This window comes from Scardinius erythrophthalmus (genome assembly GCF_964197995.2).
Source record: "Scardinius erythrophthalmus genome assembly, chromosome: 17".
NCBI lineage: Eukaryota > Metazoa > Chordata > Actinopteri > Cypriniformes > Leuciscidae > Scardinius > Scardinius erythrophthalmus.
This window is the reverse complement of record NC_138237.1, coordinates 6,964,929-6,992,469: the sequence shown is the minus strand read 5'-3', so window position 1 is coordinate 6,992,469 and position 27,541 is coordinate 6,964,929. Positions and strand designations below refer to the sequence as shown.

The 27,541-nt window shown below is 35.5% G+C and overlaps 2 protein-coding genes across 2 annotated transcripts in view; both read right to left on the bottom strand.

Annotated features, from left to right (window-relative positions):
- setx (senataxin) overlaps window positions 1–8,199 on the bottom strand; it is a 37,019-nt gene extending 28,820 nt beyond the window's left edge. The window contains exon 1 of the mRNA XM_081390128.1: window positions 7,971–8,199. The gene's annotated coding sequence lies outside the window, so the exon portion shown is untranslated. The remainder of the gene's footprint in view (window positions 1–7,970) is intronic.
- Window positions 8,200–10,674: 2,475 nt separating this feature from the next.
- On the bottom strand, window positions 10,675–26,105 carry dolpp1 (dolichyldiphosphatase 1). Its single transcript, XM_081391886.1, has 8 exons — window positions 25,995–26,105; window positions 22,098–22,198; window positions 21,904–21,988; window positions 17,563–17,659; window positions 14,342–14,440; window positions 14,117–14,245; window positions 13,929–14,018; window positions 10,675–12,628 (listed from the first exon to the last, which is right to left on the bottom strand). Exons 1-8 carry the CDS (start codon window positions 26,068–26,070, stop codon window positions 12,592–12,594), a joined length of 714 nt encoding a protein of 237 aa, XP_081248012.1. The 5' UTR covers window positions 26,071–26,105; the 3' UTR covers window positions 10,675–12,591.
- Window positions 26,106–27,541: the final 1,436 nt, after the last annotated feature.

The following is a 27,541-nucleotide window of genomic DNA, read 5'->3' as shown; positions in this document are numbered from 1 at the left end:
TGGTCTTGGCCATGTTAGTAGTTGGATTCTTACTGATTGTATGGGGTGGACAGGTGTCTATGCAGCTAACGACCTCAAACAGGTGCATCTAATTTAGGATAATAAATGGAGTGGAGGTGGACATTTTAAAGGCAGACTAACAGGTCTTTGAGGGTCAGAATTCTAGCTGATAGACAGGTGTTCAAATACTTATTTGCAGCTGTATCATACAAATCATAGGCGTAATTCTATGGGGGGACAGGGGGACGTGTCCCCCCCAATATTCAAATTGTGATTGCAAATACGTCTTTCTTGCCAGCTCCGAAAATATAAAATCCCGGCCGGTCCATTTCCCAAATCCATTCGACTTGCCTTACCCTATACATTAACAAAACCTATTTCTCTTGAAATCCATGTCATGTTTTCCCTATACCTTTAGTAGCTCGTGCACCGTCAGTGAGTTAGGAAAAACCAAACAGAAGAAGAGTTAGGAGCACGAAATCTGACAGAGCAGGTGACAGCGGTGTCGGTCTCACATGGTGAAATCTCATATGGCAGGTGACGGCGGTGTCCTTGCAAAGAAACCGAAGTACAGTTGTAAATTTATGTTTCCATTTATGGGTATTGCCAGAGTTTTTCCTGCATAGAGAATTATGAGGCAGCTGCCTCCGTCAAAACTCGGACAGACAGTCACCGTCTGTGGTTTCCCACCGTGATGGTTCTGTTGCGGTTATAAAAATATTTAAAATAATCTAATTTAATACAGTTATAATTTTTCAATGTAAATTTGATTGGTAACAGCCTAGTGTCTTATTATTTTAAATGGATATATTTATCAAATTTAAGAATTTGAAATGAAAGATGGAGCATACAGTTAATAAAATTAGGGGGGAAAATGCCCTTTATAAAAGGAACAAAAAACTATTCTGAGTGTTTTCAAACAGTGAAACATGTTTGTAATGAAAAATGGACAATTTTAAGTTTGAAGGGAGTAAAGCCTCTGTTTAGGCTATTAAGGAATTATAATTTTGCCAAAAGAACTTTTATTTTAAATAAATGTTCATTTTAAATCAGCATGTCAGTGTGATACGTTACCATATTATCATGCTTAACACTAAGAATTTTAATAATTGTAATGTGATGATCAGATGCAGATATCTAAATCAGAGAATATCAAAGGTTCGGGCAGTTTGCGGGTGGATTATTTATTTTTAACAGTGGATTCAGGTGACTCAAAGTGCACCAGATTAATGAATTTACCTTTAAAAAAAATGTACAAAATTTTCTTCCGGGGGAGCATGCCCCCGGACCCCCCTAGAGGTACCAAGTACACTTAACAGCATGACTATTGTATGCTGGTAAGTGTTCGGACTCTGAATTTTAGTTTATTTTTGATAAAAAAAAATTGTGCATGCGCCAAACACAAAAAGTCCCACATCTGTCCCCCCCCAATGTGTGATTGACAATTTCACCCTACAAATAAATAGTTAAATAATATATTGTGAGTTCTGGATTCTTTTAGATTATGTCTCTCACAGTGGACATGCACCTACGATGACAATTTCAGACCCCTCCATGATTTCCAAGTGGGAGAACTTGCAAAATAGCAGGGTGTTTAAATACTTATTTTCCTCACTGTATAATGTATAATGTGTAATATATATATATATATGGGCTGGGTATCGATTCAGATTTTACAAATCGATTCGATTTCGATTCTCAAGCTCTCAATTCCATTCGATTTCGATTCGATTTTCGATTTCGATTCTCGATTCGATTCGATTTTCGATTTTGATTCTAAATTCGATTTCGATTCCACTCAATGAATAGCCTATATATTTAATACAAATCCTATATTTATAAAAAAAAAAAAGAAAAAAAGAAATTAAAGTGAACATAAGTTTGGAAGTGGTTAATTAATAAAAAGAAATTAAGAGCTACCAACCTGTATATTAAACTATTTATTTTAGGTACACTTGGGTACATTAAAACAGAACCCAACTCTATATTTCAAATGCATACAATAAATAGACAGAATTTTGATGCAAGATGAAAAATTGATGCTGAAAATTGGACAAGTCAGACCAGTCGCATGCCTTGATCAAACAGGTTAAAAATCCTCATATAAACCCATAAAAAAAAACTTGCATATATTTTATCTGTCTAGGTAGGACATATAGGCCTACAGAGATTGAATAAAGCTATCAAACAGTCTGCGATGCATTAATTCTAAAGTATATATAGACTAATCCTTATTAAAGTTACAAAAGTTATTTAGTCAAGAGCAGTGAGTGTTTTTATCTGTTCCCTTTGTTCTTTGATTAACTTTAACGACAGAGATAATTAGTGGCTACTGTGTACTGTCCCTTTAAGAGACCAACCGCTGCTAACAGAGACGCGGATCTCACACGCGCCTCATCATTCACGTTCATCATAAGACTGCTCTTATGTTATGAAGATACTCGACAAAAAAACATTTTGGCATAATTGTGTGTGTTATTGTTCGTTCTAGCACGAAAGAGAACTGTATATTCTGGGCTGTCTTGTGCGCACGCACGATATCAGCGCGAGTCTTTCTGTGTGTCACAGGACATTCACGTCATTGCGTAGGCTTGACATCGCGATTGCGATATGATTAATTGTGCAGCACTAGTTGAGGTTATTTTATGATTAAGATAAAACAAACATAAAATCTCACAGCATTAGCTATAAAATGGAGTTTGCAAGCCTATGAACAGTGGAGGAAAACTAATACTGGCTTTTGGGTAATAGATAAATAAATATGGAAAAAAATCGATTCGTGGCGTTTGAGAATCGATTTTGAATCGACCACATTTTAAAAAACGATTAATCGAAAAATCGATTTTTTTGCCCAGCCCTAATACATATATATATATATATATATAATTATTTTTTTTAAAGCAATAGTATGATCATTATACAAGTTGATTATGATGATCAAACACATTCATATCAGTCAAACACATTCTTGCCCATGGACTTCAGAGACAGTGGATAACCATTTATATAATATAAATATAATCATTAACCTATTCTGATAGCAAACATGATATTACCACCATAACAGAAATATGTATTTTTTGTAATAGAACATCTGAACCAGTATATATCTTGAGAACCTTTCTGTGAGTAATACAAATGAAACGGAAGCAGAAATAATCCAATAGACACCCTTCATAATCATGAGCAGATCTAAGAAAACAGTACACAAAGAAATCAGATTGCAAAATTAATAATATAAAAAAAAGGATCAAATCAAAGTTAATACACATTTCATAAAGTGTGATAAACAGATATCTAGTGTGAACAGATATAACAACAGATCAGAAGACAAACGTATTCCCACAACAATCTAACAAATACACAAATCAAGGTTAAACACCCTGTTCTGTAGCATCCATTTTATGTTGCACAATGATTATAAGCATACAATAAAACAAGGGTGTGTTAACTAGTAGCTGCAGGTACATATTCTGTGCAAACATGTGAATAAATAGTAGTATTATGAAATAAGAAACTATATTTCTGATGGTCAAATCAGTGGATATAGGCTAAAACATCCTTTATAGTCCAGTCATTTTAAGCCAAAATGTGGGTCAATTTAGGAAAAATTGCAACAGAAGCAATCTCAGCTGATTTTGTATCCTCAATATGCCCAGGTAAGAAAAAAAATCCCATTACGGTAAAGTTTCGAAAAAGACCCAAATATACCCTATTCATACTTTCTCACATGAATAGGGTAAACATTCTAACCTTTAGACATCACCATGAAAATTACTGAGTTGATTACTTGCATCAAGACAAACAAAAAATGTATTACAATTTTTTTTTAATTGTTTGTTAACATGGACAAACGGAGGATAATCTAATTTGCATAAATACCACAACAGATCTAAACATTGGGTATAGCCAGGTGAAAATGTCTTGACATATAACAGTAAAAGTTTAATTTGCATAAATACCACAAATATATCCAATTTGCATAAATACCACAACAGATCTAAACATTGGGTATACATACAACCGGCGTAGCGTCATAGAACGTCTCTGAAAAGGTTCACGCCCACTTTTAGGGGAAAACAATCCGGCGAGCGCCATACACAGTAACGGATTGAGGACGTGTACTAACCCTTACAAACATGTAATTTGTATTTAAACATTTTTTTTTTCACACAGTAGGCTACCCCTATTATGTATTTGTATTTAATTATTTTTTTCCACACAGTATTTTATTTTATTTTTTTATTTTAAATACATTTCCATGTATTTATGCCCATCTCTGCCTGCCATCATCATCAATATCTTGCTGTTATGGAAATATCATGAATTACGGATGATGCTATCGAAAGCTAAATCAGGCTAGTTGTATGGCTGGACAGAAAAGTGCACTCAGTAGCTACTCTAAATATAAAGACACAATATTATACATTTAAAGATGTTTACGTCTTAAAAGCGTAGTAAAATCATTCACTGGCTACCTGGTGACTCGATGAGGTACGAGTAAATGTCCGGGTAAACCACTGGGTGGGGTTGTTAGACCAATTTGACGCTGGTAGAATGAAACGGGATATGTTTTTAAGTTGCCCAAATTAAGTTTATAAATGTATCGTTCACGCTCTATGGAAGGCAGGGTGGACATATAATTACTCGACATATTTCATCTAAGTGATTTCTGAAGTTATACACGTCTGCCGGCTGTGTACGGACGTTGTTTTGTGCCGCTATTTTGTATTGAAGTCTATGGGAAGTCTGGCTTGTTTTCCCCTAAAAAGGGGCGGTTACAAAATTGACAGTTAAGTTCACGGATGTGCCGGTTGTATGTATAGACAGGTGAAAATGTCTAGTTGACATATAACAGTAAAAGACTTAATGTTAGGGTAAGTGTACGCATTAAGCCCATGTACCCTTTAAGCCCACTTTCAACTCTGAAGTCAAATTAAAAAAAGAGAAAATAAAATTTTATGCTGCTTATTATTTTAACCAATCCAGTGATTTGTTACTTCCCTGGCATTTTTAATTGCACACCAATTACATTTGGCAATGTTGAGTTAGCCCCATCCATGTGCATGCTGTCTCAGGGGACCTCACACAAAGTCACCCCAAAACTTTGGTGTTTCGGGACCCTTCAGAAATCAACACATTTCAGCAATTTTCAGCCATTTCTTTGGTAACTACATTGATATTATTTCAAATAAGAGATAAATGTATTGTTTTTTGTGTATGAACAAATAGTACTTATTTTATATAATTTCCCTTTAAATGGAAAGATGAGTTTTATTAGCTTGCGTTCAAAGCTTAACTCTAGGTCAGACCATTAGCCTTACAGAAAGATAGACTGCCAAAGAATTAAGCATGTGAACTGCAAACAATGAATGTTTTGTGATTCATTTTACATTCATTTACAAATAAATACATCATAAATTGTTTTGTAGAGAAGATTATTTTTATAAATTAGCTTTTTTTTTTTAAGATGGGCTTAAATGGTACAGTGCCACAAAACGCATGCAAACTAGAGCCAACACAAGCTAACCTTGAATGAAAAAAACTTCACATTTCTCAATGTGGGCACAATGAAAATTACAATGATACTTAGTCCACAGTATATTTAAGCTCCATGCATATTTGTAAACATATCTTACATTTTTAAAGGAAAACATTGTCTTTTTTTCATCACTATTCACTGTGGAACCATTTAAGCCCACCTTATGTGTTTCAGTGAGGAATCCCTCTAATTGCAAACTTTGATACATTTTCTGAACGTGTTTAATGATAACATGTCTTTGTGTGCTTACTAACCTTTTACCCTTACCTTACTTACACACAAATTACACATTCATTCAAATGAGATAGAGCCTGTGTTGTCCTGAAGTCCTTTATGGATAACCAGGCATAATTCAGGAGTCAAGATGAGTTAAGGCTTGTGATTCCGGACATGGAGAGCTCCCAGAGGGACCCTACATTCCTCACAGTCCTGAGCCGCTGGCCCTAAGCCCAGAGAATGGAGCCCTAACTCAGCTTGACTCCTGAGATACATTCGGTCAAACTTCCAGCTACAACTCCAGTCAAGCCGAGTTAAGGCTCCAGACCACCGGCCACTAACACCAACCCATCCCACCCAGGGCTCTAATCAAACATTAGCAAAAGGATTTTTATTAATACTTCCCTGTCATTGAATAAATATACTGATGTTTTACTTCTTTAAAATTTATTTTTTTTTATATTTTGTGAATCAATGATGATGTGGGCTTATTTGGAACACATGCGGGCTTAAAGGAGAACTCTGGTCAATTTTAACATTGAGCTCATTTTTTTGTACATTTGGAGTGCTGTCAATACAGAGAACAAAGACAAAAATCGGTGTTGCCTACACCGTGTTATCCTCTTTTTAAAATTTGCAGAGTGAACACGAGTGAATCTGACTGCAGTAGATGTGAAAGATATTAATAAAAATTATGTTTATTCAGCCAGCGCACATACCTGTATTTACATTCTGTTTTCGGTCGAAGTCGATAGTAATCGATTGTCGAGTTCACACGCATAGGTTTAGTTACCTATGATCACACGCGTGAACTCGACAATCGATTACTATGGCCTTTGACCGAAAACAGGAAGAAAATACAGGTATGTGCACTGGCTGAAATAACATCACTTTTTATACATTTCTTTCACATCTACTGCAGTCAGATCCACTCGTGATCACTCTGAAGGAATCACTCACATGACCTGTGCACTTGTAATGACACATCAAGGATGTTAAGAGGCTAAAAGCAGGTTTAAAACTTGCCCCATTGAAGTCAACAGGGTGCAAATTTTAAAAAGAGGATAACATGGTGTAGGCAACACAGATTTTTGTCGTTGTTCTCTGTACTGACAGCACTCCAAATGTACAAAAAAATGAGCTCAATGTTAAAATTGATCGGAGTTCTCCTTTAAATGGTGCCAAAGAACCAATTAAGCCCATGCCAGACTTCTGACTTTATACCTAAATTATCTTAATTTTATATTCTAAAATCATCAACTAATTAATATAATATAAAATGAAAGATTAATCTTGCATTTTAACAAATGATTTTTCTTATAAACTGTCAATATCTATGAAAAAAAATAGACTTAGAATTTGGTGGGCTTAATGGGTACACTTACCCTAAGGTCTGAATGGAAACCATTCAGGCTACTCATGAGGAGCATTAATACAGAGGCAGGAAGGACTTTAAACCAGCCTTTAATAATTATTATTGCAGAGATGGGGTTTGGGGCTGGGTCCGGGGGACTGTTTCTGGGGGTTCACTTTTTATTTTCCCTACTTTTTGTCTTCTGCATTCTCCTTACCAATGTCTCTTGTTCTTCCCTCAGACTCGTCCCCCAGAAAACACAGTCCCACAGACCCAAACCCCATCTCTGTCAAATAATTCATCTGCAATAAGAATAAATAGGCGTATGAATAGGCTATATTTGGGTCTTTTTCGAAACTTTCCCATAATGGGATTCTTCAGGGCTTTTTTTTTTTTTTTATCCTTACTCATGACATATTGAGGATACAAAATCAGTTGAGTTTGTTCCTGTTGCATATATAAAGAAACGAAACTTAACAGATTCCACGGTGGGCGTTTACAGCTCTGGCTTACCTGGCTATAGCAAGCCAAACCATCACAGACTCAAGAGCTGAGAGCCAGCAAACACTCAAAGGCAAACATATGGCAAAAAAGGAAAATGTATTTTTGATTAGCAGAAATGGTTATAGTATCCACAAAGAGTATGAGAAAGTATAAGCTGAAGTATTTCACAAAGCGCTCAAATCTACACTGCTCTGCAACTGTGGCATGTCTTTGTTAGCATTTACTTTATAACTTAATGCATGTCAGAGCCACAACCCAACCATGAGGTCTCTGCAGGAGGAAGACTCAACTTCTAATAACTTACACACTAAAAATCGAATGTAAACACGAGAAAAGCATTCAAAATCAGCTCACCCGCAAAGCTCCAACGGAGGAAACTTTGAGTCTCTCAGGGCTGTTTCATCTCTTCCACACGCAGACACGGTTGTAAATACCTCATGTCCACTCAGCAGTGTGTTTTACATGGTCTCTCTCACAATCTCTCTCTATGTTCCGCTCGATTTCGCTCTCTTCCACCGAAAACACGAGTCGCGCAGCGGTGACGTAATGACACGGACCGGGAGGCCCATTGCGCCTGCGCAGCTCCACAACGCGGGATTCTCGAATATAAGGGGATCGTGTTATTGAAATGGCCTTCCGGGCAATTAGTAATTTGTAAAAAGTAGTAACGCGTGATTAAAGTTGTGAAATAACGTGCTCAAGGAAGATACTTATAAGATACATAGTATTATGAAGTATGTTTTTTCTCAAAAATAGAAAAAAATAATATTCAAATATTAATTTCAGTGTATACCGAAACTAGTTTTGTAGTTAATAAAATACATTACATACATTTGCGATAAATATATACAGCTGGTGAACTAAAATAAAATAAATGATTCAGTTAAACTGAAGATCAAGTTGAAATAAATCAGAAATGTAGCTGTACTTTAATAATTAAAAAAATATTACAATATTAATTTGAGTGTTTACCGAACCCATAGTTTTGTAGTTAATAAAATACATGATGACATAGTTTGCGATAAATATATGCAGCTGGTGAAATTTACAAAATGATTCAGTTAAACTGAAGATCAAGTTTAAATAAATAAGAAATGTGTTTAATAATTAAAAAATAATATTAATTTCAGTGTATACCGAAACTAGTTTTGTAGTTAATAAAATACATGATTACATACATTTGCGATAAATATACAGCGGGTGAAAAAAAATGATTCAGTTAAACTGAAGATCAAGTTGAAATAAATCAGAAATGTAGTGGTACTTTAATAATTAAAAAAATATTACAATATTAATTGTAGTGTTTACCGAACCCATAGTTTTGTAGTTAATAAAATACATGACATAGTTTGCGATAAATATATGCAGCTGGTGAAATTTACAAAATGATTCAGTTAAACTAAAGATCAAGTTTAAATAAATAAGAAATGTGTTTAATAATTTAAAAATAATATTAATTTCAGTGTATACCGAAACCATAGTTTGTAGACTTTAGGAACTTATGATACACGTTAAGTTAGTGAGGCCAGCAGGGGGTGCTCACCCTATGGGCTGTGTAGGTCCTAACCTATTTTTTTACAGTCTATGGTCCTAACACCCCAGTGTAGTGATTGGGACACTATACTGTCAAAGAGCACTGTCCTTCGGATGAAAGGCCCGTTCACACCTATGGTTCACACCAAGGACGATAACTATAAAGATAACGATAAAGATATAATTCTAAAAATCGTTCTCCATATTAAAGAATAACCGAGTTCACCACAACTATAACGACAAAGATATGAGGAATGATATCGTTGGGATCACTTTCAGAACGATTTTTTTTCCAGCTGTCGAACCATAAAACACTGACAGCCAATCAGAATCCATTCTAATTTAAAGGTCTCGCGCATTTAAAATGGATCTCGATCATCCGGACGCGCGCGTGCTTAGAATAAAAAGACCGTTATCGGCCGTTGGTGTGGACCATATAGACTGTAAAAGGTGTGGACGCATATATAGTTATCTTTATCGTTATCTTTATCCACAACTTTCCTGCGAGTCTTAATGGGCGTCGCCATGGCACTCGATACTTCCTGTTGCCGGTATCTCAGTTCCGGTTTAGCGTAACGCTTAATGAAGCTTGCACACAAGGGATACTCGCGTCGCGGTACAAACGGGTGAAACTGATTACTGACAAGTAGTAATGCTGACAGATTAAGCAATGGCTCCTTGTGGCTCAACGTGTACCGTTGTCAGGTGCACAAACAACACGCGAAAACTGAAGGATTTAATGAATGGGAGTTGTTTCCAACATAAACGGACCCTCTACGCAGAAAGGGTGTTTCTTGTAACGCTACTTAGAAAAAACTGCAGTACAACTGTATATTTTTATGTGGTATGTTTATTGTTTTCAATAATTAATTCGAGAATTAACTTGAATGTGCAGCAATTTGTACAAATAGAGAGTATGTTGGCCTTGTTGTAGCCATTAAATAAGAGCATTTAGTTTCATATTTGTTCAAATATTATAATGCAATTTTTTTCCATCTATGTTGATTATGAAAAGTGAACACCATGATCATCAGCATCTTTGCAGCAGACACTGACACAAAACACTAGTTTATTAATAAAATCAATGCACGCGTTTCACTGGATTTACAAATGCACATCTTGCTTATTGCACGCACACTCGGCACACATATGATGTCAAAATAACGAGATATTGTGTTGAAATAACATTATTAATAATAATAAATCTTAAATAATATTTGATTGAATGCCGAATGTTGTGCTTGTTCAATTTAATAACATTAAATAGTTATCGTGCTTGGTGTGAACGGGCCTGGTGTGTGGTGGGCGTTCTGGCACAATATGGCCGCCGTCGCATCATCCAGGTGGAGCTGCACATTGGTAGTGGTTGAGGAGATTCCCCCTTCCATGTAAAGCGCTTTGAGTACCTAGAAAAGCTCTATATAAATGTAACGAATTATTATTATACACATTAAAGAAAATATATGTTTGCTATTACACAAATCAACATTCACATTGACTGCACAAATAACTGCAACAGTTCATACATAAACATATTTTGCTTTTTATTCAGCCTGATATGAATTACACGATAAGAGAGAGGATCATCTTAGAGTTATGCAATAACCTCCCTTCCCTTTATATAAACACCCCGTCACAGACAGTTTCTACATCATCCTAAAAACAGAGGCCTCGGTACATGCTAGAGTTCACCTGAGGTTTGGGTCCAGATTTTATTTTATTTTTTTTAAATGTCCTTTTCATATTTCCATTTGACATGTATTCTTTTCCTGTTGTAGCGGTTGCAAAGCCGTCCTTAAATATTCAGAAGTGGCATTATGGGAATGTCGCAAGCGGAAAGTAGTTCAGGTGAAAAAAATGGCCCACATCAGGGAAAAATAGGTCAGAAATATAAAAGAAAAAAAGAAAGAAAAAAACATTAATATTAAAAAGCTGAGCTTTATTTTTCCTGCACTGTCAGAATGGCATCCTTTGAGATGATTGATATTACAAAAAAAAAAAAAAAAAAAAGACAATTCAAATGAAATATTACTGCATATTATCTGCACACTGAAACAAACAGTTGTTCTTTGTGATGTTGCAGAACGAAACACATTTTGCAAGTACAACACGACACAATGCAAATGGTGTTGAAACAACATAATTCTGACCAAAAACAGACTCTAATGTTGTTCCCATGACCTAATTTTGTTCCCAGCACCAATCGAGACAAATGAATCTGAAACTAGTTGCAGCAACTCCATGTTCTGAAATGCTTTTATGCTCAAGACATTTACCAAATCCTGCTCACGGACGTCTGGAAGAAAAGGTGAATGCAAAAGTGCAGCTTGAGTGAGTGACACGGTCTGTCAGAAGACACACTAAAAAAAAAAAAAAAAAAAAAAAGGGCCAGCAAAGAGCAGATACACAAGAATCCTTGCCTCTACACACACACACACACACACACACACACAAAACTAGTGTTAATATCGAATCGAATTGACAAAGTGCAAATTATTTTAGTTTACATTACACTTTTTAACAGGAACCCAAGGTGAATCTCGCAAAGCCTGTCAAGAACATGTCGGGGTTGTGTTTCGCCCCAGAGTCAAACCAAATAAATATTTTGCTTAAAGAAAGTGAAGCCTATTTTAGGATCATTATGAGTTTTTGATTCTGTAAAGCAATATGCAATAATAAAAAAAAACTATCACAGTAATAAGAATCATTATTGAGAATAGAAAAGGTAAAACGCCTGGACATGTTAATGAGAATTTGGTAAAAAAATTAAATAAAAAAAAATCTTTATTTTAGGGTAAATTGTGACCTGGACATATTTTTGCGATATTCACCTTGTAATGAGTTTTTTTATTTTATTTTAGGATATAAAAATGAGTAAAGCAATTTTCTTCCCCCCTCCCCACCCCCTCATGTGTTATAAATGCGCCATTTGTTTCTGCATTCCTCCCCTCCTCCTGTTTTTATTACCCAGCCTTAAATTCCCACTTTCCAGTCCCTGGTCCTTTATCATGTCGTTTAAATAAAAAGTAATGCCATGCTGATATGTTTGCCATGTCGTAAAAATTTCTTTCATTCACTTCCACCTCTTCCCCCCTTCACATCACCCTGTGAATGTTAATGAATAAAATATATATTACATTTGTCATTAAATAGTTTTGTCTCTTGCACCGTCTGCATGCATTAGGAACGCAGGGCAGCCTAAGGACGGGGGGGGGGGGGGGAGGCCATGTTGTCGTGCGAACAGTTGGGTCATGTGATAACGGTCACATCTGCGATACAAACTCGCTCCTTTGGTCCACAAGTACTCTGTTCTGTGCTTTCACATTAACCAGAACAGTCCTGACTATGAAACTCCAGTGTGTTTGAGAGTGTGTGTGCATATGTATGTGTGTGTGTGTGTGTGTGTGTGTGTGGTCAGTTTTCACTGGGGTTTTGAAGCAAATCACTGAAGCTTCGTTCCCAGCTTTCGTTGTCTGTTTCTGTGAGAAGAGAAAAGAAGAATGTAAGCCAAAGGTTTAGAAGGCACTTTCCACAAGATAGTTTTACACATCTGTCTGAAAGACGTATCTGTTACAAATGTTTCATGCAAACTGTTACTGATTTTCCCGTTAATAAAAGAAATGGAACTTTTCATTGAAATTGTGACGCACAGGAAGTGACATCATTTGGACCTTTTCTACAGCACAGCAGGATGACGAGTATCATAAATCTCTTTTTAGTGTTGACTGCATTCATCAAACTCAACCAGTCAAGCCTGTTACCAAATTTATTTTGCAATAAAAAAAAAAAAAAAAAAAACATTTCTTAATTGTTTATTAAAACATTTATTTAAAAGTTTATTAATAACATATGGTCCCAAACTAGCTAGACCCTAACAAAATTTAGATTAAATCGGCAACCTTGTTGCTCATTTTGTTTTGTACATTTTTATTTGATTATTTTATGAATTAAACTACCGTTAAAAAAAATTGGTGTTGGGAAGATTTTGTTTAAAAAAAAAAAAAAAAAAAAAAAAAAAATATATATATATATATATATATATATATATATATATATATATATATATATATATATATATATATATATATATATATATATATATATATATATATATATATATATATATATATATATATATATATATATATAATTAAACTACCATTTAAAAGTTTGGTGCTGGGAAGATTTTTTCCTGTTTTTTAAAGGTTTTATCTATTTGATAAAAGATACAGTAAACATTTTAATATTGTGAAATATTATAATTTAAAATAGCTGCTTTCTATTTGAATTTATAGTAAAATGTATTTTATTCCTGTGATCAAAGCTGTATTTTCAGCATCATTACTCCAGTCTTCAGTGTCACATGATCCTTCAGAAATCCTTCTAATATGATGATTTGCTGCTTAAGAAACATTTATTATTATCAATGTTAAAAATTGTTTAATATATTTTTGGAAACGGTGATGCATTTTTTTTTTCACGATTATTTGATGAACAAAGTTCAAAAGAACAGAATTTATTTGAAGTAAAACTTTTTTGTAAAATTGTAAATGTCTTTACTGTCACTTTTTAATTTTAATTTAATGTTTAAACTGTTTAAGACGTCCCAAATGAGTCCCCAATATTGAAAACCTCTCATATAGTATTTAGTTTGACCTCTCTGACAAGAACATTATGGGAAGGTTATGCACAACTCCTGCCAATAAATACATTTTCATGGAAAGTGTCATAAAGGCCCTCAATCTGATATTTGGCAGTAGACGCTGCAGGTGAATTTACCTGGCTTCTGATCTGGTTACTGTGTATTCAAACCACAGGATGTTGGGAATGAGACTTGTATCTCTCACCAGAAAAAACTCTGAGATAGGCCTGAGAAAAAGAAAGAGAAACCCATCATGATAGTGAAACAGAGCTCTGTGTGTATAAGTTCAGGATATGAACATCTATGTGTGTGCTTGCATCATTACCAGGCTGCCATCTTGGGAAAGAGTGGCGTTAGCACCTCTTGGGTGATAAAAAACCAAACCACTCCCATCACCAAACCTGCCACACCCCCATAAATCACCTGACTCCAGGTGTGGTACAGGAGGTAGACTCTATGAACACATGGGACAACATATGCAACGCATCAATAATACTCCAACACTACAAACAACAAAGATCCTGCACTCACAAAAAAAAAAAAACATTACCTGCTGTATGATACGGACAGAGCCACGGCCATTAGAATGATGGACAGTATATGCCGCCATAACAATTCAACACACCTGGCATTGTTCGTCTGATGCATTCTGGGAAAAGAAAAATCAAATTAGACATTTTATCTTGATTTTATTAAAATTTCAAGAGATTCAGCTGTGTGTGTTACACCGTGGTAAAATGCACATTAAAAAATTGTGGAAGACAAAAAGTCTTGTCTGATGGTATAAATGTTAAAAAAAATTCCATATGAAGCAACAAAGTATAATAATTAGTTACTTTTTCAAGACTAACACAATAATGCATTCAGGGCTCCAGACTAACATAAGAGCACAAGCAGAGAATTTAGGGGTACACCTTAAATCAACCTGCAATGCAATTATTCATATTAGAGCTTTGAAGCGCTGGAAAAAGTTGAGTGAAGCCCTTGAAAAGTGCATGAACTTCACTCTCAAAAGGTTGTACGAACCCTGAAAAAATTCAGCTATTTCTGCCACAATACCATGGTTACAGTTAGCATTACTACATTCAATTCATGGTGAATTTGTGATTTGTGGATTGAAAAGCCTTCTATAACTTGTTCGTTCATGGCACGATGTTTCTCCTGGTTTCCAGCATGGTTTGATCTGATATGGTTTATAACACAATTCTACGGCGAATTGAAATGCTTCTCACTAGATCTCACCGCGATGTTTAATGCAGCGGTGAATTCAAGCGTTTTCTCACCGGATCTCCCAGCGCTGTGTCGTGTGATCGAGATCGGCCCGTGAGTAAACCTGTTCTGCATTGTGCCGTCTAGTATTGGTCCGAGCTGATAAATGTTCCACATTGCAAAGCTCTTTTGATGTTTTGATGGCATTTTATGTTTCTCATATGCAACAGAAAAGGCAGCTCGTATCAGCTGGGCAACATGGTGGCAAAATAAAATAAAAAAAAAGGTTGAAAAATTTGACGATTTGTTCGCAGTCTGGAACCCTGGCATTTACAAGCAACACTCAAGCAACACTCCCCAACATTGAGCTGAACAATGAAAGCTTGTTCAGTGTGTTAGTCATTGTAAATAATTCTTGTTTTTTCCTTTCACACATCAACAACAAAAACCAACAACGTATAACTTAGTTATTCAATAATGATTATTCAAGACTAATGACTTATATATACATACACACACACATACATACATAGATTTCTGAAGGATCATGTGACACTAAAGACTGAAGTAACAATGCTAAAAATGCAGCTTTGATCACACGAAATTACGTTTATATATATATATATATTTATTATATATATACACACACACATTTATATTATAATATTATATATGTGTGTGTGTGTGTGTGTGTGTGTGTGTATGTATATATATATATATATACAGTGCCCTCCACAATTATTGAACCCCCTGGTAAATATGATCAAAATTGGCTGTAAAAAATAAATCTGCATCGATTATCCTTGTGATCTTTCATTCAAAAAATGTGCAAAATTCTAACCTTTCATTTAAGTAAAAGAATTGAAAGTGGGGGGAAATCACATTATGAAATAAATGTTTTTCTCCAAAACATGTTGGCCACAATTATTGAAACCCCTAGAATTTTTTACGAGTAAAATATCTCTGAAGTATATTCCCATTAATATTTACCTTTTTTAGTACACCAGGGTGACTAGGAACATGAAACTGTCCAGCTATGACTTCGTGTTTCACAGGAGTTTAAATATGAGGAGGCCAAAACACAAAGGCCAAATCCCCTTAATCATCCATCACAATGAGTAAAACCACAGAATACAGTTCTGATGCGCAGCAAAAGATTGTTGAGCATCACAAACTAGAAAGTGGCTGTAAGACAATAGCTAAAGAATTGAAAATCCCCATTTTGACCATCAGGGCAATAATTAAGAAGTTATAACCAACTAAAGATGTTATGAATCTGCCAGGAAAAGGACGTGTGTCTATACTGTCTTAATGCACGGCGAGTATGAAAGTTTGAGTGGCCAAAGACTCTCCAAGGATCACAGATGGAGAATTGCAGAGATTAGTTGAGTCTTAGGGTCAGAAAGCCTAAAAAAAAAAATATCAAACAACCCCTACATCCCCACATGTTGTTTGGGAGGGTTTAAAAAAAAACCTCCTCGCTCATCCAAAAACAAATTCCAGCAAATTTAATTGTCAGACACGACTGGATCTTCAAACAACACAGGGTTCTGTGGTCAGATGAGACTAAAACAGAGCTTTTTGGCAGCAAACACACTAGATGGGTTTGGTGAACACAAGGATAAAAAGTACCCTATGTGTACAATTTAATATACCATTGGATCTTTAATGTTGTGGGCATATTTTTCTGCTGGAGGTCCTGGACTTCTTGTTCAGATACATGACATTGTGGATTCTATCAAATATCAACAGATAAAAAATCAAAACCTGACGCCTTCTGCTAGAAATCTTATAATATGCCGTGGTTGGATCTTCCATCAGGACAACGATCCAAAACAAACATCAAAATCAAAACAAAAATTTGTTGTGGAGCACAAAATGAAGCTTCTGCCATGACCGTCTCAGTCCCCTGACCTGATGAGTGGGCTGAACTGAAGAGGAGAAGCACCAACATGGATCTGGGAATCTGAAGGATCTGGAGAGATTCTGTGTGGAGGAATGGTCTCTGATCTCTTGTCAGTTATTCTCCAAACTCATCAGGCATTATAGGAGAAAACTCAGAGCTGTTATCTTGGCAAAAGGAGATTACAAAAAGTATTTAATAAAAGGGTTTCAATAATTGTGGCCAACGTGTTTTGGAGAAAAACATTTATTTCATAATGTGATTTTCCCCCCACTTTCAATTCTTTTACTTCAATGAAAGGTTAGAATTTTGCACATTTTTTGAATGAAAGATCACAAGGATTATCGATGCAGATTTATTTTTTACAGCCAATTTTGATCATATTTACCAGGGGGTTCAATAATTGTGGAGGGCACTGTATATATATTTATATATATATATATATATATATATATATATATATATATATACATACATATATACATACATATATACACACACACACACACACATATACACAAATACATTCAAATAAAAAACAGTTATTTTAAATTGTAATAATTTTTCACAATATTACTGTTTTTACTGGGTTATTTCATGTCAATTATTTTCTTTTTCATTTTAGTAAAATGTTATAAATAAAAATGTGAATTTCTTACCTTAAATAAAGAAAAAGAAAAAAGTATACAACAAAAAACCAGATGAACTGAGAGTGACTGGAAGGCATCCCGTACTCTGTCGTGACTGTGCTGTGACCTGTTGATCAGACACGACAGACAATTCAGTAAAACATTAGGCATGTGCACAAGTAATGCACCAACATGTCAAGTAATGAAGAGTTAGGGTCAAACATCCCTGCATTTATAGCAAAACAAAAATGAGAAGAGCTATAAGAAACTATATAATATCGTTAAATAAAACCATAAAAAACATTTGTTACTTAAAACAAAATTAACTAACTGATATAAAATAAACTATATAAAAAAAACAAAGCCTATTTTATTTCAGCCAGTTGCCAATATTTCTCATTTTTGTTTAGTTTAACTTCAAATACTTATACTAAACTAAATATACTAAAATTTATTTTTTGTGTGTGTGTTTACATAGCAAGTGCCAAAACCTTTACCAGGTTTCATACTATTCTAACGAAGTAAAAAAAAAAATATATATATATTTTTTTTAAGTTAAAAAAAATTACAGAAGAGCACCAGTGTTAAAAATGTAAGGGGACAAACTGAAGGTTTCGACGGAGGTCATGCCGTACATGTAAAGGTTAGATTTTGAAGCATAAATATATTTTACCTTTTTATTTTACTACTTGGCATTGGTACTATCGTATTTCTGTCACACACTTGATAGATAAATCAGATATACTGACTTTGTTTCTCTCTCTGATGTTTCAAGCTAATCTACAAAAGCTGTGAGAGCAACTTGGGAATAATAACTCTTTTTGTAGTCTAGGCCAGATAGGCCAGGGAAAGTTTAGGGAGTCAGATAAGATGTTTCCAATTAAAAAATATTTATGCATGTTAGGTGGGCATATTATATGGGATGTTGAGGAAGACCAAGGTGGATGAAGATGAACAGGAAAATATACTAATAATAAAATGAAGTAGTAGGGCTTATGATAATCTGCTCATTTGTTCATCCAATCAATTTTGAAAGTCTTTGTTCAATGAAAAATGTATATGTATGATTTGACTGAAAAAACACTTTAGCTTGGAGCTCATTTTGTAGCGCTCTGATGTTTCGGTTGTAAGAGAGACTATTTATTTGACTGAGTGTCCTGACTTTAATTTTATTGGTGAATTATTTATTGCAGAATAGTGGTTAAAGATCTGGGGCCTCGTGTATAAAACTTTGCATAGATTTCATTCTTAAATTGTGTGTGCACAAAAGGCAGATTTTGCAAGAACCTGCCCAAAAGTCCCTTCAGAAATCCTAATCAGCAGAAGATTGTGTGTGCATGCATCCCCACACTGTCACCTCCCTAAAATAACCATATATACAATGCCTAGTTTTACTATGCATATTCTCCTCTGCATATCATTACCATATGCATATTTATATCAGCGTGATTAAAAGTACAAGACACTAAGAAAATATAAGATAGGCGGACTGTAAATGCTGTTTGTACTGTCACATTATACTGCTAAAAATCATTCAGTAATCATTCTTGTCTTGTTTAAAAAAATTTTTTTTAAATATACTTAAAACAAAAAACATTTGCCAAAATGTTTGCTATAAAACACTTTTCAGAGAAGAATTATTCTCATTCATTGCTATTGGCAAAATATTTTAATTGTTTTAAAACTAATTCATGCAGTTTTAAATGCCTATAAAATAATCATCTATTTAGAAAGTTTAGATATTTTTACCATTTCAAAATTCCATACTTTTCCAGACCCAAATTTCCACACCTCAGATTTTTCAGACCATATTTAACATAAATAGTCCATACTGCATTATATTTGGTATATGGCACAGCAATATGAAAATATTTTAATCTAGCTGTTTTTTGTCCATTGGTTTTCTTGAAGTGATAACATGAGTGGAAACATCATGCTTACATGATGAGAAGAAACCTAAAACACTTTATAACCTGTATATATTCTCCTCTGAAAATGAAAACATGTGCCTTGAATTCATTCAACTTTTGCCATGAAAACACCGCTTGTATGATGAATATTTCTATCAAAATTCTTAATGTTATATTTTAGAAAACGGAATAGGGTCAATAGGTCAAAATTTTTCCATACTTATCTTATCCATACCTGGAAATTATTCAAATCAAATTCTATACTTTTTCAAACTGCGTGGGAACCCTGTCAGAGTCTTACAAAAATTAAACGTGTACATTTTACAATTTCCTTTAAATATGCATTCTCAATGTCATTGGACCCATGGACTATTCCACCATCCACAGAGTCCATGAGTGTCTGTCGTGACATCGCCTATGTTGCTAACATGATTATTAGGTAAAAAGGCTGCAGGTCAAGCCCAAAAATTGGTCTATGAACTACCCATTGTGTCTTTGAGCACGGTCTCAGATAGTCAGACTTGTGTATGTTGGCATTAAGTCTGGTCCAGTTTTTCAGACTATTCTGGCCAAGAACCGCCTACTCAGACCGTCTGGCCGACATGTAAATCAATAAAGCAGTTTGTTTTGTTTTTACACGTCGTTTTGTGGTGGGAAAAAAATTCCCATGGCAGTCTACATTCAGAACACAAAGCCTCAATTTATATGGCCACAAAGTAAGATGAAATTCATATAGTTTGTAATGTGAATCAATGAGATCTTTATAACAGTACAACAGACTGCATACATGTATATAAATATCAGTCATTACTATATAATCGTCCAATGATATCTTTGTAAGATGATTATTAAATGCTTAGTTTTATGATCAAAGCTCTGTAGTTTTAAACTATTTATAAATAACTAAAATAATAAATAAACTATATTTAAACATATAATGCAATGTAATACAATGATGATTGAGAGATGAACAAAAAAATAACTTTCCTCAAAAGCCAAATGATCAGAGAATCACATTTGAACATGATTTTTATGATAAATTATATGGATACTCAAGTAAACCTAAGCGTTTTGTGGACGTTTTTACAATTATACTACAATGCCTTTTACTTATGGAAGGTATTTTTGATGCACTATCACCATGAAAATTAAATCATTTAATTTCAATCTCAATTTTTGTCACATATTTTGCGCAGTTTTCTGTAATGAAATGGATAATCTGGTATTAGTTTTCATTTTTATCATTTAATTGATTTATTTAATTTTGGCAGAAAATGCCTTCCATATTTACTTGCTAAAAAAGTTCAAACTATCAATCAGACGACAGAAGGCATGTAGTAGATTGTGTGCGATGTTGGTAGTTTCATGTTGGTAATTTAGACTTAATTTTTAGGCCTTTATTCTTTTTGATATACAAAATTCTCAGTAGGCTTTATAAGGTTAACGTTCAGTTTTCATGTTACCCAGAAGCTAAGAGTCAAATGATTATGTTTATTAAAGCAACAACATGTAACTTTTCAACCTTCATAATATATTTCCAAGACCCTTGTGATAGTACATCGACTTACAATAGGTTGAATGAGACGTCTGCCAGAGCCTGACGGGGTCTGTATCGCTTTTACTGGCACTATGTAACTTCGGGGTGCGGGTAGTAACCAGCGCTCAAAAAGAACTACAAAATTCGACTGCTTTACGGCATACGTCACTTTGCCCACCACTTCCTCAAATGTGGCCAACCAGCGCGTTTGTTTTCGTACGTCTGTTTTCGTCATGGCTGAAGCAGCAGCGAAACGTAAGAAGTCCAAGGTTTTGTCGGAGTAGAGTCGAAAGAGGAAAAGGGAGAGTGATAAACTGAAAGGCAGGACGAGGATCAATATTGGTCGAGCGTTTGCTCGCTGGCGTGAGCTAATGGAGGAGGAGAGTTACCAGACCGATGCTGACTTGGCCGTCATGCTGTTGAACTAGTAAGTAACTGTAAATTGCTTGCATACTATCTTTAGTTTTTCTAATCTGTTGTCTGCCTGGCTACGTTATGGAAACTATCTGGTCCTCCATTTATTTATCTTCATGAATCAGCTAGTAGATGAGCGAATTATCAATCTGGTAGCTAGTAAACACTAACATGGTAGTTTTAGATGGTTAGGATGCTATCGCTATCATTCTCGTTCAGATTTGAGCATTGCAATCGACATGCAAATCGCAAATGTTTGAGTTAAAATGTTTAGTCTACTAAACATGTATAAATTATGAAAGGGGGAAGATTAATAATATTATCATTGCCCATATGAAAAAAAAACCTACTTGCTTCATATACAGTAACCGTAAATCATTTTACGACAGCGGTAATGGACAATTCCGCTTCCAACCTGTAGGGCGACCGCAGAGGAAAAGTTCCATGTTGTTGCTTTAAACTGATGTGGTTCTGTATGTTTAAACAAACACACACGCTGACGTTTCTTACCCCCACATGGTCGAGGCTCCCGTAGAATGTGTTTGAGCAGCCAGTTTAGCCCCTCATTCATGATCAAACCCCCAAAAAAAGAGATCTGAGAGGGAGAAAGAACAAACACAAAGGTTTAAAAATGGAGAACAAGTTGGTATGTTGTTTGGGATTTGACCCAATACCCTGCTGGTTTGTGACATCATGTGACTCACCGTATGTAGTTCTCTCTTAAAGACGATCAGAGTGACGAATCCGACGAGGATCGCTATGGGAAGCAGGCTCATGCAGGCCAACACCTGTCCCGTCAGATCACCTGGACAAACAAACAGGTTAAGATTCGGCAATTTAGAGTCCTTCTTTGCACACTGAGCGTCAAAACAAACTGTTCAGAATAGTGCACTGCCTTTCTACTCTGCAGTATGCAATCTCAATAGACATATTAATCCAAGTTTGTGTAAATATGTCTATTTCTAGTATTTCAGAGATGATAAATTGAGAACTGGACACTACTCAACCAAATACTCAGATTTATGCTGTAAATCTATGAAACACTATTAAAGTTGACATGAAATGAAATGTTTAATCAAAACATCATAACTGGATTTTTCTGTGAAAACGACACACTTTACCAATGCCAGACACCATGGGAGTGCAAGCTTGTGTTCATTTACTTTTAAAGGAACACGCCGACTTTTTGGGACTTTAGCTTATTCACCGTATCAGAGTTAGATAAGTCCATACATACCCTTCTCATCTCTGTGCGTGCCGTAACTCTGTCTGACGCACCCACTGCTAGCCTAGCTTAGCACAAAGACTGGAGGTAAATGGCTCCAGCTAGCATACTGCTCCCAATAAGTGACACAATAACGCCAACATTTTCCTATTTACATGTTGTGATTTGTATAGTCACAGAATGTACAAATAACAAGGTCACATGAGACACGGCAATCTTCTAACCGTATACACCAGGGATCAGCAACTCCGGTCCTGGAGGGCCACTGTCCTGCAGAGTTTAGCTTCAGCCCTGATAAAAACTCACCTGCCTGTATCTATCTAGTAATCCTGAAAACACTGATTGCCTTGTTCAGGTGTGTTTAATTAGGGTTGGAGCTAAACTCTGCAGGACAGTGGCCCTCCAGGACCGGAGTTGCTGATCCCTGGTATACACACTGGGAACTATATTCTCAGAAGGCGAATGTATGGACTTATCTAACTCTGGGAGATATGGTTCCTTTAAAGGGATTGTTCACCCAAAAATGAAAATGTTGTCATTAATTACTCACCCTCATATCTTTCCAAACCCCTAAGGCTTTCGTTAATCTCGGGAACACAAATGAAGATCTTATAAATAAAATCTGAGAGATTTTTGTTCCTCCATTGATAGTTACGCAACTACCACTTTGACGGTTAAAGTTCATAAAGAGATTGTAAAACGAATCCATATGAATTGAGCGGTTTAGACAAAAAATTCTGAAGAGACTCGATCGCTTTATATGATGAACAGATTGAATTTAGGCTTTTATTCACATATAAACATTGATCAGGGAACATAAACAGCTCAACCGAACCTGCTTGACACACAAGAATGAACCTCATTGGTTCTTGTGTGTCAAGCAGGTTCGGTTGAGCTTCTTTTTATGTTCGCTGATGAAAGTTTATATGTGAATAAAAGCCTAAATTCAATCTGTTCATCATATAAAGCGATCGAGTCTCTTCAGAATTTTTTGTCTAAACCGCTCAATTCATATGGATTCGTTTTACAATCTCTTTATGAACTTTTTGAAGCGTCAAAGTGGTAGTTGCTTAGACTGTTGATGAACGGACAGAAATCTCTCAGATTTCATTAAAAATATCTTAATTTGTGTTCCTAATATTAACGAAAGTCTTACAGGTTTTGGAACTACATGAAGGTGAGTAATTAATGACAGAATTTTCACTTTCGGGTGAACAAGTGCATATCCATTTCTCAACATCCAATCAATGCTCGATACATTTTTTTTCTTTTAAAATAATCTGTTGTTAAACTCAGATTTCACAAAATGAAATAAACGTTTTACTGTCACTACTTTCATCGCAACTTTAATGCCAAAACATAATTATGCAAATGCATTTTAATGAACGTATAGATTATTTAGCAGGGCATTAGACAGTCATTCAACTTCATGCTAGATACATTAAACTATTGTCTTTCATTCACTTTTAGACTATTATTGCATTAATAAGACATTAAAGGAGAACTCCGGTCAATTTTAACATTGAGCTCATTTTTTTGTAAATTTGGAGTGCTGTCAATACAGAGAACAACGACAAAAATCTGTGTTGCCTACACCGTGTTATCCTCTTTTTAAAATGTGCACCCTGTTGACTTCAATGGGGCAAGTTTTAAACCTGCTTTTAGCCTCTTAACATCCTTGATGTGTCATTACAAGTGCACAGGTCATGTGAGTGATTCCTTCGGGGTGAACACGGGTTAATCTGACTGCAGTAGATGTGAAAGAGATATGAATAAAAATGATGTTTATTCAGCCAGCGCACATACCTGTATTTACATCCTGTTTTCGGTCGAAGTCCACAGTAGTCGATTGTCGAGTTGACGCGCATAGGTTTAGTTACCTATGATCACGCGCGTGAACTCGACAATCGACTACTGTGGACTTCAGCCGAAAACAGGATGTAAATACAGGTATGTGCGCTGGCTGAATAAACATCATTTTTATTAATACCTCTTTCACATCTACTGCAGTTGAAAGCCATTGAAGTCAACAGGGTGCAAATTTTAAAAAGAGGATAACACAGTGTAGGCAACACCGATTTTTGTCGTTGTTCTCTGTATTGACAGCACTCCAAATGTTAAAATGTTAAAATTTACCGGAGTTCTGCTTTAACAATAGTTAATTATAGGAATTATTATACAGACATTTTAAGTAATAATGGCTTTGCTTAACATGTCAGAGGTCTGAAAAAATTGTTCACAAGTTGTGAACAATAGTTCAATGAGAACGTGAACGCTTTTTACAAGTCGGAATCTCGTAATTACTGTAATTCGACATGGCGTGAACTCATTCAAATATGATTATGACATCACAAGCATGAGCTAATGGACAATTCTGATGACCTAGCCTAGACACTAAAGGTTATTCCATGCATGGCAAAGATTTGTATTTAAAAACAAATTCCTGAGCATAAAGTACTAAAAGTGGGACATTTCAAAACTGAGATAAAGCAAGCCTAAATGTGCAGTTAGGCAAATGCAATGTTGGCCATACATATGTAAGTGTGTGTGTGTGTGCGTATTATATATATATATATATATATATATATATATATATATATATATATATATATATATATATATATATATATATACATACATTGCATTTGCAAAACAACACATTCAGTCTTGCTTTAACTCATGCATGATTATGTTGGCACGTTTACCACTCTCCTGCACCATGCATGACAATTTCATATGCAAACACATCAAACTATGTGACAGGAGTTTAAAACACAGTACACGTTCGTTATTTGCTTCATGTTCCGCATAATTCTCTGTGTTTGGCATTAGCATAGTATATTTCCGACTTGCTTTGACACTGTTCCAGCGTTTTGGGGTCAGTTTATATATTTCCAAACCCAGGGAGACCCTCACAGACGACAGGACCCAGAAAGGGTGTGATGCAACCGGGAATGAACTGGATTAACCCAACAGAGCCACGAGTCTTACCAGAAACTTACAACAGCAGCTGTGCTTGCATTAGACGCAGTCACCTGCCTATAATGCTAGTATTGATCACTGGATTATCGAATCAACCTTGAATTAGATTATGTTTAATTAATAAGCCGTCAATATTACTGAGAAACTGAATAAGGGTCTCCCAGTGTGGTGTACTAGTGAGCGTTCTGGACCACAGCGCATGAGCACTAAACAAGCGCACTATTTGGCAGCAGGCTTTCTGTTCCCTGCAAAGCGAGCGCACTATTTGGCAACCCAGCCCTGGCCGTGTCCATTCAGCTGCTCGATGTTCCACAGACGTCGCGGCGCGAATAAAATGGCGTACAATGATATGAACGGCTTTGGGGGGTAAACAACGTTTTAAAAATGTTCTTACCAGCCGGATACTCTACGTGGGTTAAGGATATCGACCGCCATCGAGGTGGTGCCGAGCACTGCTCTTCCGACGCCATCTTACCCGGACACCGGGCATCGGTCGTCGTCCAATCACAATGAAACGCCCCGACGCGATCGACCAATCACAATGAAACGCCCCGACGCGTTCGACCAATCAAATTCACCGGACGCTGCTACGACGCACGGCCATTCACCAAGCGCATTCTCAAAGGAAAAAAAATCTGCACGGGAACAGTCGTCCAATCAGAGGCGGGTTGTTAAGAGGATGGGCCAATCCAAGGACGTTTGGCTGGACAAATGAAAATTGGATTTATTCAAATGAAAGAAGAAAAATTAAGTGAATGAGGAAATCCTTTTCAATTGATATCAACTACTATGTGATGGCAGCTGCCAGCGCCACACTCACTCTGGCCCGAATGTTGATGTATATGCAAAATCTGAGGAAAAAGTCAAATATTCAGTCAAAGTCAAATTTTTTTTACCTTCATTTTAACATGGAAATAAAATGTGTTCAATAAAGTCATTGATGTTCCCTCAGGATTTTTCAATGGGTTTTATTAGAAAATTGGTTTTGTATTTGAGTAAAATAAGGTCTGTGGTTACAATACTTGAAGACTCTTTCACATTTTTCTACATCAACAAAGTACACTTAGTCATAATTCAAACGTATTGGTCAAACGTGAGCTGATAAAAATACCACAAGGATGTGAGTTTATCACATTTGATTAATTGGACAACCGTTGTAGTCCTTGTATTGCGAATAGACATCTTATGGTTAATTCAAATATTGCATAAATGTTTAAAGACTACTTATAAATGCTTTGAGCTTCAATAAAACTGCAGAAGTCTGAAGGCCCTTTCAGGCACAAATAAATTAAAGGTTTTAAAAAGCATTGGATCAAAGGTCATATTCAATAGGTTTCTTCAAGTGACCACTGTTTCAGAAGGGGTCAGTAGATAAATAGGATATGAATTGTCAGTAATGACACGTTTAAAAGACAGATAGAAAAAAAGAAAGACTTTATGTTGGCTAGGGAAGGCAAAATGACAATACATTTTTCAATAATAAACCAATACAATGATTGTAACGCCATTAATTTGTAAGAACAAAAAGGCATTTGAAGAACACAAATGCACACACCAAGAAAAGTTTCAAAGAAATAAAAACACGAGTTGTTTCCACCATGCGGTTCATCCTCTTTGGCCATTATTAGACACAATTCTAACATATTAGACATAAAACAGTGTTGTTTAATTATCTGGGTGCAGAATACAGCAGCTGTGGAGTGAAATAACAACCCCGTTCAATGAAAACATTCCCATACAATTCCATATAGACACTGTCATTTCTCTTTTACTTGGTGCCTTTTTTTGATTGCGTTATTATATGAGAAACAGCACATCTATTGGAGCAATCAAGAACCGTACCATAACTTAATATACAAATCAGAGCATCTGTTACTGTCAGTCAGTAACTCTTTTAGCACATTGGTGAATCTTCAATAATCACATCAAATATCGATAATC

What these genes read in the sequence shown, in the direction of transcription:
- dolpp1 (XM_081391886.1), bottom strand. Translation starts at nt 26,070, where the DNA reads ATGGCGTCGGAAGAGCAGTGCTCGGCACCACCTCGATGGCGGTCGATA. An exon ending in CTGTCCGTATCATACAGCAG is followed by an intron (nt 14,246 to 14,341) that starts GTAATGTTTTTT and finishes ATGTGTTCATAG; the next exon opens with AGTCTACCTCCTGTACCACA. An exon ending in GTAACCAGATCAGAAGCCAG is followed by an intron (nt 12,629 to 13,928) that starts GTAAATTCACCT and finishes CTCTTCTCACAG; the next exon opens with AAACAGACAACGAAAGCTGG.